This window comes from Ammodytes marinus (assembly GCF_949987685.1).
Source record: "Ammodytes marinus genome assembly, chromosome: 15".
Classification (NCBI taxonomy): Eukaryota; Metazoa; Chordata; class Actinopteri; order Uranoscopiformes; family Ammodytidae; genus Ammodytes; species Ammodytes marinus.
This window is the reverse complement of record NC_137219.1, coordinates 14,602,221-14,617,062: the sequence shown is the minus strand read 5'-3', so window position 1 is coordinate 14,617,062 and position 14,842 is coordinate 14,602,221. Positions and strand designations below refer to the sequence as shown.

Here is a 14,842-nt window from a genome sequence, read left to right as displayed (position 1 = left end):
AGAACAAGACTTACTTTAAGTTTGGTTAGTGTGTGCATATCTGCAATGAAGTCCAGGAGTTCACTAATGTATTGCCTCATGCATTCCATGGCGGCTGTTGTGCACTGTCGGGAACAAAAGCAGTTTATCCTTTAGGACGTATCACAGCGGGGTCTATCTTTGTCTCCTGCTGCTTTATGAGGCTGCATCTAATAAGATCCAATCACACATCCACCAGAACCCTTACCCCCGGCAGCGTTGCGATCATGTGCTTTTGGATGATGGTGGATTCCGCTAGCCGTGTGCCAATATCTGAACAAACAAACTGAGAAAAATCCACAGCGAGTTTAAGAATTGGATTCGGGATGAAGCACTGTGGTGTGTCTTGTAAACTAAAGTATTTTTCTTTTTTTTTCTTTACCTGGACCAGCAGTAACAAGTTTGTATCAGGCAGAGGTGACTTGAACTTGAGAGCCTGAAGAAGCTCCAACACCACAATGCGAGACATGTAGAACTTATCTCTCTCCTGGATGCGAGAAAAAAAGATAGAGTGGAGTAAATGTACTGATGCAGCAAGACTGCCTTTTTCTATTATCACTCATCCCTTACTCATGCTGCGAGGAGAGCATAAACTCTGTAGTCTGAATAGAGGGGGAAGGACAGGCAGCGAGAGGGGAGGGAGGAGGCGAGGCATGGGAGACAGAGAATAGACAAGAGAATGGTGAAGCCGAGGAGTAGATTTAGGCCAGTCCAGATCTCTCCTCCCAGAGTCCCAGGCAGCTCAGATGAGGCTGTCAGGCTGCCTTTCTCCCTCCCCGAGGACAGACTGCACTCTTTGTTCATCCCTTCCACACAAAGCCCAGCTGCCTGTTTACAAACCACACTGTCATCTTCTGGCTTCCACTTTGCCTCTCTCTTTTCTCTATGCAGTCATGTTTGCCTATGCTGCTGGGCGCTGGGCACATGCTACCTCCATGCTCTTAACGAACGCAGAGCCGCCTCCCATATTCATAACTGCATGGCTCGTTAATGCGCATGTATACCTGTACGCGGCACTCTCGTTTTTTAACGTGAACAGAACATGCCCGTTTGAGTAAACAGCGAAATCACGGACTGTTATTCCCAAGCTTGAGGGCCCGAGTCGCATTTGGCGTCTAGTCTAGTGCAGCGTGGTGGTTGTAATAAATGGTTCCAAGGTGTGGCAAACTTTAGTGGGTCTATAAAAACCTGACTTTGTGTGCTCAAAACCCTGACCTCCAAAAGATGACTTAACCAACTCGAAAAAAAAACCCTGTACCTTTTCCAGAAGCCTCACCTCTCCATAAAACAACCTACACAGGACAGGTTCCAAAAGCAATTGCTCATAGTGACTCTGGGTTTTGAAAAGCGGATATTATACGGTGAGGAATTAAGGAGGGTGTAGAAAATCAATACTGCAGGAGACATAAAGCATGCAGCGTTGACAGTGGTGGAGGACCGAGGATCCATCTGGTCCAACAGTGCAGACAGCCCTGGCTCCATCTGTCTGACACAGCCACTCAGAAACACACCATACATCCTCGGCCCTAGCACACCAACTAATCATGTTAATCAATACTGGCTGATTGCCTATTTAATCATCTGTGACACATGGGCCACTTTTCTGGCTCACTTGAGAGTCAGGGAAGTAGGTGTAGCGCCGAAAAGAGTGATGAGCGAGTGGGCCTGCGAACAGGAGCTCAAGAATTTGAACAGTGCAGATTTGTTTAAAAGGTTTAACTCCTTCAAGACTGCACAACTACTGGTGTCAGCACTTCTTTAAGAACAAGACATGTACAATTCTGTCTACCAGACCAGAAGGTGCCATTTAAACACACCCAAGAGTACCTTGTTGAAGGCTTTGTAGCACAGTCCACACAGTTCTACGAGGTAGGAGAGACTGAACATGCCATACTGGATGACAAAGCTCAGCAGCTTGGAGAAAGGCTCCAAGAGGCTCTAGAGGATGGAAAACAAAAGAGAAACTGTTAGATGTTGAAGGTCAGAATTTGGATCTATCATAATGTGAAACGCTGCTCTGGGCTTACCCGGGTTGCATTTGTAGTTGGGATTTTCAGTAGACAAATGATAATCCTCAAGCTGGAGTCCATGGGGCACTGATGAGACACAATGCAAAAACAATCCGTCAATTTCAAAGTGTGAAAGTTAAAAATAATTGCACAGTGCAAAACCATTTTCCCCGGACTTCCTTGGTCAAGTTTGCAGTGATAAACTGATGAGTTTACACTCATTTGACCTCCAAGGTCAAAAGCATTAAAGTCAAATCAATTTGATTCTCAAGAGTCCGTCCTATTGAACCCGACAAGGGCACTGCTAGATGCTCTTTCCTGGAGCCGTAATCGCATTAAACCATATCAGACCATGACCAAGTGAACGGAAGGGTCGATATCTACCTTAAGAGGAAGCACAGAGGGCAGCTTTGTGAGGAAGGTCTGGAACTGGTTGCAGATAGTTGTCCACAGGTTGCTAGGTGAGTCCATGGGGAGAGCCTCCATGAAGGTGGCGATGTTTTCCAGGCAGTGCAGCATTGTGCCCCCTGCTGGCAGACTCTTCTTGTTGTTCAGGCCCTGGAGGGCATAAACCATAACAGGGGGTTATATAATGGCATTCTATAAGCGAAGATATTTCCATTTAACTGATCATTCAGTTCTGATCAATCCCAATGCTCATGATGAGAGCAGGGGATTTAGGACATTGAAGCACAGATGATTGCTTGAATGAGCTCATGCATCAACGGGTTCTTATCCATGTCATTTATTTGGCCTAACAAAGACAATAAACCGGTACAGTGGTGCAGAGTAAGCCAGGTTTTCTTGACCGCTCCGATGATTTGTTGTTTTGAGAGGGGCTTATGCTGGACATGTAGCTGGAATGGCAAAAGTGTTTGCTTTGACAAGAGCTCCTCCTGCTGGTTAAAGGACTCAACACACGAAAAATCCCACCTCGAGCAGCATGTTGAGGGCAGCGACCGAACTCAGATCATTAAAATCAATCAGGGAAGATGCAAGTGTACGCAGAAAACTTCCATCTGCAAACAAAAAAGAGATAGACAAAAAAGGAATGAAGTTGAAAGCATGTCCAATTATGTTAGACCTGTGATAATTACCAAAATAAATATGGAAAGGCAAGCGCAACAAAAATGAGCAGCTAAGAAGTGCTCAGTCTCTATAGAAATAATAATGCATGTACAGTACATTTTGGAGTTCTTTAGTCAGTGGTGTGAGCAGACCTTTGATGTTGCTCTGGAAGAGTTGGGGCAAGATACCATTGGGGGCCAGCTGGTGGAACATGCAACGGAGAAACTGCTTGGCTACACCTGCCACATTCCCTGGGATCAACATACTGCAACACATCACAGGGAGAAAAAGGCTGAGTTGGACAGGCGGCCGGTCACGCTTCACATGTATTATTAAGCCCATGTATAGGCACAGTAGATATCTCAGCTTTTAATGTATCTCTCGTACCTCTCGGCTTGACCAGAAAAATTGGCACTAGACGCCAACCTGAAAAAGAAGTTAAAACAGCGGATTAGGGGATGAATTATGCATGAGTTCTAAAGGGGCGAGTTATGAAACTTCATTTATTGGTGAAGTGCTGCGTGGATGTAGATTTTCACTGGAACGGCTGTACAGTACACACCTGCCCACAGACTGCATAATGTCAAGTAGCATCGGAGCGGCCAAATCGGGGCTGAGGTGGATGAACATGGAGAGAACGACCACGGCCAGGCCCAGAGTCTCCTCATCGTATTCCTCCAGAACGGCGGCACAGTCGCGACACCTGGGACAATATCACGTAGAAATAAACCAGGCATTACAGTTGCTCCAATTAAAAATAGAAACACACGTAGACAGAAACAAGTGTAAAAAATGTGTGCTTAAGGCCACAAGGTTAAACCAACAATAAAAGCAATCAATATAATAATATAAGAATAAGAAGTTAATAAGTAAGTAAGAACATTATTCTACAATATGTGCACAATGTAAGTACTGGAAATAACTTGGGTATATGAGATGTGTTATATACAAATATTGACATCAGAAAAGTGTAACAGTGTAATTACTGGAAATACCTAGCGATTATGTACAAATCTTTTAATCAGAAAGTGTTATGTATAATATAGCATCATATCAATAATATTAAAACAGCGCTATAATAATTAGTGATGTGTACAGTTCAATGATTGCACTGAGGAAATATTGCACATAAAAGAAGATTATAATAAAAAATGATAATGGCTTAGTGCGAAGGGTGAAAGAGAACAGTCCAAGGTCCAGTCTATTGACCGGGAGTGTGTGAATCTCAGAGGGAGGAGTTCTACAGTTTAATGGCCACAGGGAGAAGGTAACGTGAGTCTGTTACTGAACGTGCTCCTGCGTTGGACTAGCACATGATGGAGAGGGTGGGAGACACTGTCCAGGATGACATGTAGTTTGGATAATGTGTTTGGGGGAGATAAAGCTGTTGATTGATTTATCTACCTGTCAGACATGGTGGTGGGCTGCTCATCAATGAACTCCTCAGGCGCAGGGACGAACATGCTGACCGTGCTCGGTGCAGAGAGTAGACTGGTCTTCGTAGGACCTGCACAGGTAGAATATTTTAGAGATGAAAAGGATGAACAGTTGGTCTTTTGGTGAGATTCAGTTATTAGACGCTGTGGGAGGTCATAAGGATTTTTTTTTTCTTAAATATCCTCTGATACATCTGTCTAAATTTAGATGCATTAGTCATAATCAAACAATTTCAAAGAAGGGATATTTAGGCTCCTTGGTTATGTCCCAAGATTGTGTATTTTTTTTACGGTGCTTGCCTTTTTAATTTGTTTGTGCTGGTTTAAGGGGTTGATATATACAATAATATAATATGTTTTTGCTCATTTGCATATTTTTTCGCCTATCTTTTACTTCTTTATTGTATTGTATTTGCCCAAAGTTGGATCTCCATCAACAATTGTCACTTTCCAATGACGTAATGTATGTCAGCTTAATTTTTTGCCCATGTTTTTTTTACATGAGTTACCACAGCATGTAATAAAGGAAAGTCTAAAGTGGCTGACCCGTGTCCCACGTGCTGATGTTGTGTGGCGCACTGGACTGGTGTTCCAGCTGTCTCTTCATTAGCTGGCTCATGGTCAGCGCTCCCAGAGAGCCTCGCTTCACCTGACGGTACTGAGCTAAAGGTCCAAGACAGAAACAACACGGGGGGTTGAAGTATATGCTAAGATGCTTCCGGCAACACCAACAACTGTGTGTGGTTACATGGAAATAGGTGAGACAAACATGAAAAGAGATGATCAATGTCATATTTTTTTTAATCAATTATTTAGCCCAGTCTTTTTGAGGAGCTAGATGTTTCTTATAACACTCTAAACTTCAGAGTGAAACAGATTTGTAAATGAACTCTTAATTTATTTTCGTAGGAAACTGAACTGGCTTCATAATCAGAAGTCAAATGGTATTATGTGATTTTATGAGTCACATTTATGGAAGTTTATAAGGAGACTGAGAAGTCAAGTATTTGGATCCTACTTGATACTGAAGAGCGGTGGCTTGTTTCAGGCATATCGGCTTCAAGCGTTGGGGCAGAGGCAGATTCTCGTGGCTTTTCCAATGTAGACAGAACTTTGTGATCTGCAAGGCAATATGGGTAAATAATGGGCGGGGCATTGCCCTTATATGCCGATAAAAAAACGGCATAATATACTGACATTCAGTAATAATAAGCACCACTTTTGCTACCATAAGAAGATAATTATTAACATTTATTTAGTGCTAATTTAACAATGGTTTCTTATGAGAGGTTTAGTGGTTTGTTTCCCTCAACACCAGTTTCCGATTTTAAAAATTTAATGATTTTCCGTCTCGCCCTTCTACCTCTTTTTAGGTTGAGTCAAACTATAGAGTTAAACAGCATCTGATTTTTGCTGAAAACCCCTCTGAAGTGTCATTGTGAAAGGAAAAGGAAAGTGAACACAAATATTGAAACACACCACAAGACACCACACAACTGGAGTGGTTGGTTAAATGAAGGTTGGAGGCAGCCAGCACATGTACTTTACTGTATATTTATATTCTAATAAAACTACCTCTGCATACCCACGTGTTGCAAACATTTACCTCCTTTACAACAAATCATGTCTCCTTTTCATTTTTGCTGGCCATAATGGCGTTAAGAGTTTTGGGGGTGCATTTATCCTTGCATGCCAGGCTTCACTTTTATTTGGAAAATCTATCAGTAGACTGCACTAGTTTCACAATCCATCATAGTGAACAATATGCCTGTATTTTGTCCATGTTATATTGTTATGTGCTAGTTGAGGTAGTTGAAGTGCACTGATTTGAAAAGTCTGCACTACATTAACGCACACTTATAATGTTAACTTGACAGTAACAAAGTAATAAAACCTTGTTCAAATAATAATTTAACTTTGCACAGCACATTCAAAAAGATGCTATCTGATCGGTGTGGGCTTTATTCCTGGAACAAGGCACATTTGATGTGATAAAGACAGCAGGACACATAGATCTGTTGGGGACATAAACTAGTTAGGAGGTCACTGATTAAGTCTGGAGTGAGGCCCTGAAGTGATCTGTACTTGATTTAATACAAGTTAATAACAAATGTATTCTTATATTCTATTATTGAAATGGACACCACAGGATGCCTGGAAAGACACGTCTGCATGGTTTACAAAATGGCCAACTGTGGCCTTAAAATCTAGATGATTTGTAGACAATGGTTAAGATATACACTTTCCACCGCACTGGTACAACAAAAGTGAATATCATGCTTTTTGGGTAAGCCTTAGTAAATCTTGAAATTTCATTTTGAAACAATAACACTACGCCTGGCCGCCTAGCACACTAGTACAATAAGAACTATCCTAATCCTGTCTTCCCTTCTTACCTGTTTCTGTGGTCTGCTCACCACCCAGCTTGTCGAACATGTTGAAGGAGATGTCCAGGTACTCCCTCTGGATGGCACTCACAGCTATCTTCCTCTGCTTACGTTGCCGGGGAACAATCTGGATTTTGAACTCCGCCTCGTCGTTGTCAGCCTCTTCGTTGTCAGCTTTCTGGTCGCTGTCTGCTTCATCCAGCATGTCCTCATCCTCTTCGTCGTCCCCATCCTCCTCTTCCTCACCGTTGGTGTTACTCTTGCTTTTCTCCGGAGACGAAAGAGGCTCGGCTTTGTCTTCTGGGATGTCCAAGAAGATGGTCCTGCCGGAGGGACTTGTGCCCAGTCCCATGGCGCTCTTTGCCTCCTCCAGAGCCACGTCGTCCAGCGAGGAGTAAGGGATGTGCGGGCTCTTCCTCAGCAGGTCCCTCTTCTGCTTCAGGGTCATGGGGCTTTCGTGGCAGACGTATTCAGCCCGGTCGGGAAGATCCAGAGAGGTGCTGGGAGTCACGCGGTTCGGCTTTTTCTGGACAAACTGTGCCTCCGAGCGCCCCTTTCCCATCAGAAGGTCTAGGGTCCTGTTGTTGTCGCTAGAACAGCCCTCTACGCTCACCTGAACCACGGGAGACAGTCGCAGAGTGTTGCTGCTGGCGGGCGAAGCGGAAGAGAGCTTGGGACTGCTGTTGAACTTGGATGCAATGATGGCGGCGAGGTCGAACTCCTCGTCGCTCTCCACGATCCTGAGAGGAGGCAGCGGTTCGAACACCAGGGAGTCGGTGTCGGACATGGAGAGCAGCGAGTGCTTCTCCGGGATGGAGGTGCAGTCGGAGGAGAGGTCGATGAGGTCTTGGTCCTCCTTGCCCTGAGCCGAACCCCCAGTGGAGCTCTGGTCCAAGTTGTCCTCGAGATCCATGCAGCTGAGGCGCACCTCTGGAATGACAGGCTTAGAGCCCCGCCGGTCCACACCATCGCCGCCCTCCACCCGAACAGAAGAGCCGTCGGACGAGCCTTTGCCGTGACGCCTGCCGTGGTGGGACGGGGCTGAGGAAGGGTGCGCGCCGCCCACGGGGCGCACCTGAGAGTCACAGCGATCAATGCAGGACTTGCGGCGATGTTCGTCCAGGTTGAAGAGGATGGAGTCTGTGTTAGAAATGTCAAGGGACTTCTGCTTGTGCATGGCCTGCAGTCGCTTCTTCCTGGTGCTCTCCTCCCTCACACAGTGCAGAATGCTGTCCTGAAGGGCGCTGGCTTCACGGTACTCTGACAGCTCAATTTCACCTGACACACAGAAGACCAAACGAGGTGATTAAAGCAGGTTAAAGCAGCGAGCCTCCTGCAATCTCCAAACGATGTTCTGCTGGAAAATATTCAATGGATGCACTGTTATACTACACTTTACTCGGAGAGCCTCTGCTGCTTACTTTTCTTGGCATTCAGCTCTACGGGCTGGTACTTGACAGACTTGCTGCCACCAATCCTCTTCAGGCGGGCAAAGAAGGTCTGTGACTCCATCTTAGCGGCACCAGTCGGCGTGTCATGCACATCTGACTCATCGAATACACTGTCCTCTTCTAGAGTGGAGAAAAAAATGCACATCAGTGCTGCATTGTGTCTTCTTCAACCTATTTTTACATTAAAATTGTAATTATACAATTATATATATATACTGTATATATATTATAAAGGATTTTATTCTAAAAACGTTCCTACTTCACAGTCATATTAATGGTTATAAGATTCACAACTACAATCAACAATTAAAAAAAACTTCTTTACTTAATATCCAAACTTCCTTAAGCAAGTGTCTGAAAGTGATTTTTGGAGGACACAAAATGTATCATTATGTGATTGTATATTTACTTATTTTGACCTGTTGAGCAGCTACCCTGAGTTTTTAGAAATTCCAGTGAAGAGATGAACAACTCTTTATTTTGCGTCACCTTTTTCTTTCTCGCTGTAGCGGCTGATGTTGGAGTTGTCACTGTAGAGCGGTCCCGCAGTAGCGTGGGGACGACAGCTGTGATACTGAGCATTCAGTGTGTTAATGGTGATGTGGATCAGGTGGAGGACCACTTTACTGCCGTCCATGTCTCTGTAAGGGTACTGTTGTACATTGAAAAGTATTTAATATTCTCTTTGTAAGTCAGACTGTATTACAGTAGCATATTAACAAATTAACATTCTGTATCTAAGTTCAGGATTCAGCTATATCTAGAAATGAGGTTATCTAGAAATGAATCATAATCCATGTAATGAAATCCCACCGACACAGAGTAAGATAAATAGTACCTTATAGAGGATAACTAGCAGGGCTTTGAGCCACATTTGTCTGATGTGTGGCTTAAGGGCCCAGAGAGAGCATCGAGGCGGCTGCTGGAAGTAGTGTCTCAGCTGGGGACAAGTGCAGTACTTCAACACCTGGACCACCAGGGGGAGCAGCTGCTTGCCCAAACTGATGTTGTAGTCCATCACCTAGGAGGAACACCAGTTAAATGTATTAGCATTGACATAATAATGTTGTGTTCCTCACCGCGTGCTTACTACAATTTGCCAACTACTCTTCTTGATATTCCATCCCTGTTTGCATGTTAATTTCTATTTCAATGTAAAGCACTCTTGTCATTTCTATATTTTACAGTACTTTGAGCTGAATGTCTTGTAGGAAAATTGTTATACAAATTAAGTATATTATTATTATTATTATTATTATTATTATTATTATTATTATTATTATTATTATTATTATTATTATTATTATTATTATTATTATTATATAAATTATCAACAGACACAAAATACCAAAAAATAAATAAAAACAAGGTGATAATAGATGATATGTCAGTCACTTGTGCAATGCCGGCGATGAAGGCGTTGAAGCAGGTGGAGGTGCGCATCTTCTGGGGTGCGATCATGAAGCAGCCCTCCTGTTGGTCGTAGCCCAGCAGCACATACAGGTGACGCTTCACCGTGTTGAAAGCCTTGGCGCTGCCGATGTCGGCCTCTGCGCTGCTCTTGTCCTTGGCCATGAACTTCATGAGCACCATGATCAGCTGGTGAACAGTCTGGTGGTCCACGCCGGCGTCCTCTGGTAGCAGGTCCCTGATGACCGTGTCATCATCGGGGGACGGGGTCTGGCCTACGAGAGGGGCTGAAGCGTCAAGGTTAAAGTGCGGGAGGAAACGTGCTGCAGACAGGGGAGGAGAAGACAGGCAGGGTGCAGGAGCAAGGGGTGGGGGGATGGGGCGGTGACAACAGAAAAGTGCTTGGGGTCAACCTCATCTTGTCCATTTCTCTGTCAAGACAGGTGAAGAGTCATCATCATGCATTATACATACATCAATGCAACATGTTCATGCAATATGTAAACGGGGTAAACACACAGTTAAAATGACTGGATAGCTGTTAGCAAGAGACAGTGTTTGCTTTTCACCATATTCAGTGTCAGAATGAGTTTACGATGATGAAAAAGCAATGACTCTCAACATAGAGCATACATTGCTTTCTCGTATCTTCTGTCATAATTTCGTGTTAGCTTTGTTGATAATCCTACTCATACCACTTTTCCTCCAATATGATTGTGACTGTGAAGAATAATCAATATTGTGTGTTTGAGATTAAGGTTTGTTATTTACCTGGAAGGACTTTCTCTATCATATCTCCCAGTGTCGGGGCAGAGTGCTCTTGCCTCGTAAGCCTTAGAGCTAAAAACCACATATGAAGAACAAAATATCAAAAGCATGTTCAGGGGTACACGTGTCTGAACGTCGTTGTCATCCAACACGTGTGTACATACAAATACCAAAAAAAAACACACTATATGGCCTCAAAACAGCATCAAATCCAAGTGATTGAATAAGAGCACTTTTTACTGATAACAAATATCGAATAAGTATATCATGTTTGAAGCCAACACAAGTACTATCTCCAACTCCGACAGCCTTCTGTGCAGATTCCAAGATAAAAAGGAATGATATGGTAGGGAGTTTCTCATTTATTAAACAAAGCCGTGTTTAAAAATTCAAGTGAAATGAACGTAGTAAGAGTAAGGAGGGAAACATTGGGAAAATGGGACCAGACTTTGGTCAAATAGTATTTGCGGGAAAAAACAAACACTTGGTTTCACCCCCAGGGGATACGAAACAGGCAGTGATCACCACATTAGGACAATGCAGACTGTGTCAGATGCTATCTCTACACAGAAATCAGTGATCATTTTAAGCCTAACGGTCTGCAAACACGTTGAGACCAAATACTGAGTGAAAGAGACACACGTTCTGATTTAAAGTGATAGACAGACAGAGCTGCTAATCTGTGATACTCACGCAGTCGGTTGCTCAGAGACTCAGGGAGTGAAAATGCCCGTTTAGATTCTATTGGGGCTCCCTTCACACTGTCACGGAGGGAACGCACGCTCTTCTGCCTATTCCTGGCAAAACGGGCACGTCGTATCTTCCACATGGCTGCGTCGCTGAGGTTAGCCACATTGGTTCTTACAGCTGTGATGGCTGTTAAAAGAAAGATTGCAACCTTAATGCATTGCTCTTATTAAAGTGAAACGTTTTCTCTCCACAGTAAATTGTGTATGGAGAGACATTCAGAGAAGGTTGAGCAGGTGTTAAAATTGTGAATGGGGATGTAGCAGCTCCTTACTGGTGGGGAAAGGGAACTCCTTGTTGCAGTCCAGGTGTAACTGAGCCTCCAGAGACAATGTTTCGAAGCGGTTGACGAAAAACTCCCAGCTCAGTGCAGGAATGTCTTTCTTTAGTGAGTGCAGCAGCAGGAGCTTGCTGAGGATGATTGGCCGATCCCTCACAACGGTGTCAAACTGGAAATCCAGACACAGGCATAACCCCTGGGTACACAAACACCACACACACGTATAAATATGAATTCTTTACAACAAGAACACATTTGATTCTTTATTTTAAATTAAAATACCCAACATCGTAGGGGTTCTGGTATGAGACAAAAGGAGCCTTACACTTTAGTGAAGTACTAATATGGGCCGTTGGAAACATCATAAAGGTGTTTTGGAGATGTAACCTTTGGCTTTGGGAATGAGTGTGACATTTTTCACTATTTTATGTTTTATAAACCAAACAATAATAAAATAATCATTAGTTTCAGCCATAATGTGAATTGTAAATTAACAACAAATATACTTTTCTTCAAGACTGTAATTCTTCAATAGAAGTTAGGCTAAACTAAAGTCCCTCCCCTGTAACTAACTGATGCATACCAAAATATGATACAAGGAAAGATTAGTAAAGCAATATAAGGTCATCAGTTGGTTTTGGATGTACAGATATTCTGTACAGGTTTATGTGTAGGGTAACTTCTTTATTTTCACAGACAGAGCTGCAGACAAATATATAAACATATACAGTATGTCCTAGATATTCCCTCCTATTTCATGTATGATGTATATTTTGCTGCCATTAAGTAAACTCCCTCCCCCCCACCCTCTCCCCAGAAAAGGCTGCAAATCTGAGGTGATGATAAAAATATCCATACTCAAAATGTTGGTGCAAAAAGTTCGGTCACGTAATATTTGCTAAATAAACTTATTTGGACAATATTGGAGAACTTTTCATTTGTGAGTTCCCATTTAAGTCTAGAGATAAGCACTGGACAAAATATCCTACTGTATATAGAACATGTATGCTGCTTGACTAGTCACCTGCAGTGCCGGTCTCTTGATGGTGTCCAGCAGCAGTCTGGCCCGGGTGGCCACAGCTGGGTTGACGTCCTCCACAGACACCAGGAAGCAGCAGAAAGCGTGGGCCAAGGCATACTTCAGCAAGTGGTTTTTCGTCACCGCACCGATGTCCAGGAACCGACACAACACAGCTACCTTCTCCACTGTGATTTTTTTATATAGGAATACAGAAACATCCTCTCATTAAACATTTACATCAGCAGCATCACAGACCGATTTCACAATAAAAGGCAACGTAAGATATAACTAGAACAAGTTATGAGGTCACTGATGAAGAAAAGTTAACATATAACTTACCTACTTTATCTTTGTCATATAATTTGTCTTCACATAATAGATATGTGAATCAATGTGCATTTTGTTTGTTAAAGTATTGAGAAATGAGGAAATACATTATACAAATTAAAAAAAAATATATTAAAATCCATTTTAATTAAATACTGTCTGTTCTATGTATCTTTGATATGAATATTCATGAAGGGAGGAGACATAAGTCTCACTGATCATCTCTGTGGTTGATTTTTCATGATGTTATGATCATATGTTATTGTTTTTACAAGACAGCGTTCACATACACACCGATGCCACTCTCACAAAACAATGTCCCACCTACCCTGTGTGTGGAATGAAATAAGAATGCATTGAACCATTTTTCAAAACATATTATCTTTCTAGTTATTGTTGGCTTTATCTATCATGATTACGATTAAAATCTAAAAATAGACACTTTATTCCGAAATCCATCATCTCTCAGCCACTCTTGGCTGACGGATATCACCCAGTGTTTGCCACTAGGTGTCAGTGTGGGAGTTAAAATACATTGTGTAGCTGCCTCTTGGTCAAATTGAAGGTTTAAAAACATATTTATATAGTTTGTTTTATGATTTACACAAACAAATATGCAATTATCTATTCCAACACTTACAAATAGGAGAGCATGATAACATAATTAGAGCTTGTGGTCATACATATAAACCATAAGCATTTCAACCTCTTCATCATGATGCATAATTTTATTAGCTGAAAACACCCATTTTATAGGGTACTGATATACACAATAAGGTTATTATCCTAGTTTAAATCTTTTCAGGAACGTTTACTGAATGTTGGGACTATTGTTTATTCAATAGTTTCTCTGTTTCCCTACACCTACAGTCGTACAGGGCGACCCGTCCTCTGCATCTGCCTCAAGGTCGTACAGCTCCTCTATGCCCTCTCACAGGGCCAGAAACCCCTTAAATAATCCCACAATTCCATTTTGCCGCCAGTTCGAACCACACAGTTACCATGGCAACAGCAGGGGGAGATATGGGTAGGCGGTGGTTTAGGTAGCACATTATATAAGTAGACTGGGTCTTCCACCAAAGGTTCAATCGCACACAACCACAACCATTCCGTCCAGTCAACACGTTATTACATATTTTTTTAAATCATTGAAGAATGTTTAGGCATATCATGATGAGCACGATAAGGTGCTTATTCCTGCAAATGCGGCTGTACACTCTATATAATCAGCATGAGACGTAAGTACAGTATATTCACATCATACGCCTCTCTCACCTGCTTCGAATCGTATTTTCCAGTCTTTGCTGTTGAAGTTTGTGTTGATGAGGTTCCAAAAGATGTCCGCCCCATGCGACAGAGAGAGGGCATGAAGAAGCTGAGGCACAGCCAGGGAGGCCAGCTGGCAAAACTCTGACTTCAACATAGACCACAGGCTGAAACACAACCATAAAGTTAAACACAGCCACAGATTACTGTCAAGAAGTTGGTTGAATAGAACAATTTCCCATTGTTTTTTTCTATTAAACGATCAGTCAGTGCACACCTTGGGATGAGCATCTTTTCCTGGATGTAGGCCAGAAACTGGGGGTGATCCTTGCGGGCGAGGTACAAACACTCTCCATGGAGACACAAGATCTTCAGACAGTTCATCATGTTGAACAAGATGTCAGGCTCATCAAACTTGGACATTTCCTGAACAGAGAGGGGATGAGTGACTCAGAGTGTGTAGTGTACCGCATGTGCACCCAAATAAATCGCAGAGAATGCCTCCGGCCAATTTCAGTCTCAATTTTTTCAATTTTTGGTCTTAAGTACATTTACCTGTAGAATGGTGTATATGAGCTGCAAAGACACAGGGAGCTGCTGGTAGCAGAACTTCTTATCAGAGTTATTCTTCATGGCTGGAACGAAGAAGCGTGA

At 42.8% G+C, this 14,842-nt stretch overlaps 1 protein-coding gene across 1 annotated transcript in view; it reads right to left on the bottom strand.

The window, feature by feature from the left end:
* The window catches only part of unc79 (unc-79 homolog, NALCN channel complex subunit), a gene marked incomplete at both ends in the record, with an annotated part of 35,031 nt that overhangs the window by 1,947 nt on the left and 18,242 nt on the right, over positions 1 to 14,842 (bottom strand). The window contains 25 exons of the mRNA XM_080042090.1: positions 15 to 104; positions 227 to 304; positions 401 to 505; positions 1,846 to 1,956; positions 2,046 to 2,114; positions 2,412 to 2,585; positions 2,961 to 3,046; positions 3,248 to 3,360; positions 3,483 to 3,521; positions 3,658 to 3,798; positions 4,500 to 4,602; positions 5,078 to 5,194; positions 5,550 to 5,651; positions 6,928 to 8,196; positions 8,340 to 8,489; positions 8,859 to 9,021; positions 9,208 to 9,390; positions 9,765 to 10,102; positions 10,551 to 10,619; positions 11,241 to 11,423; positions 11,569 to 11,770; positions 12,599 to 12,780; positions 14,198 to 14,355; positions 14,466 to 14,614; positions 14,744 to 14,823. Of these exons, the coding sequence (XP_079898216.1) occupies positions 15 to 104; positions 227 to 304; positions 401 to 505; positions 1,846 to 1,956; positions 2,046 to 2,114; positions 2,412 to 2,585; positions 2,961 to 3,046; positions 3,248 to 3,360; positions 3,483 to 3,521; positions 3,658 to 3,798; positions 4,500 to 4,602; positions 5,078 to 5,194; positions 5,550 to 5,651; positions 6,928 to 8,196; positions 8,340 to 8,489; positions 8,859 to 9,021; positions 9,208 to 9,390; positions 9,765 to 10,102; positions 10,551 to 10,619; positions 11,241 to 11,423; positions 11,569 to 11,770; positions 12,599 to 12,780; positions 14,198 to 14,355; positions 14,466 to 14,614; positions 14,744 to 14,823 (4,454 nt within the window). The remainder of the gene's footprint in view (positions 1 to 14; positions 105 to 226; positions 305 to 400; positions 506 to 1,845; positions 1,957 to 2,045; positions 2,115 to 2,411; positions 2,586 to 2,960; positions 3,047 to 3,247; positions 3,361 to 3,482; positions 3,522 to 3,657; positions 3,799 to 4,499; positions 4,603 to 5,077; positions 5,195 to 5,549; positions 5,652 to 6,927; positions 8,197 to 8,339; positions 8,490 to 8,858; positions 9,022 to 9,207; positions 9,391 to 9,764; positions 10,103 to 10,550; positions 10,620 to 11,240; positions 11,424 to 11,568; positions 11,771 to 12,598; positions 12,781 to 14,197; positions 14,356 to 14,465; positions 14,615 to 14,743; positions 14,824 to 14,842) is intronic.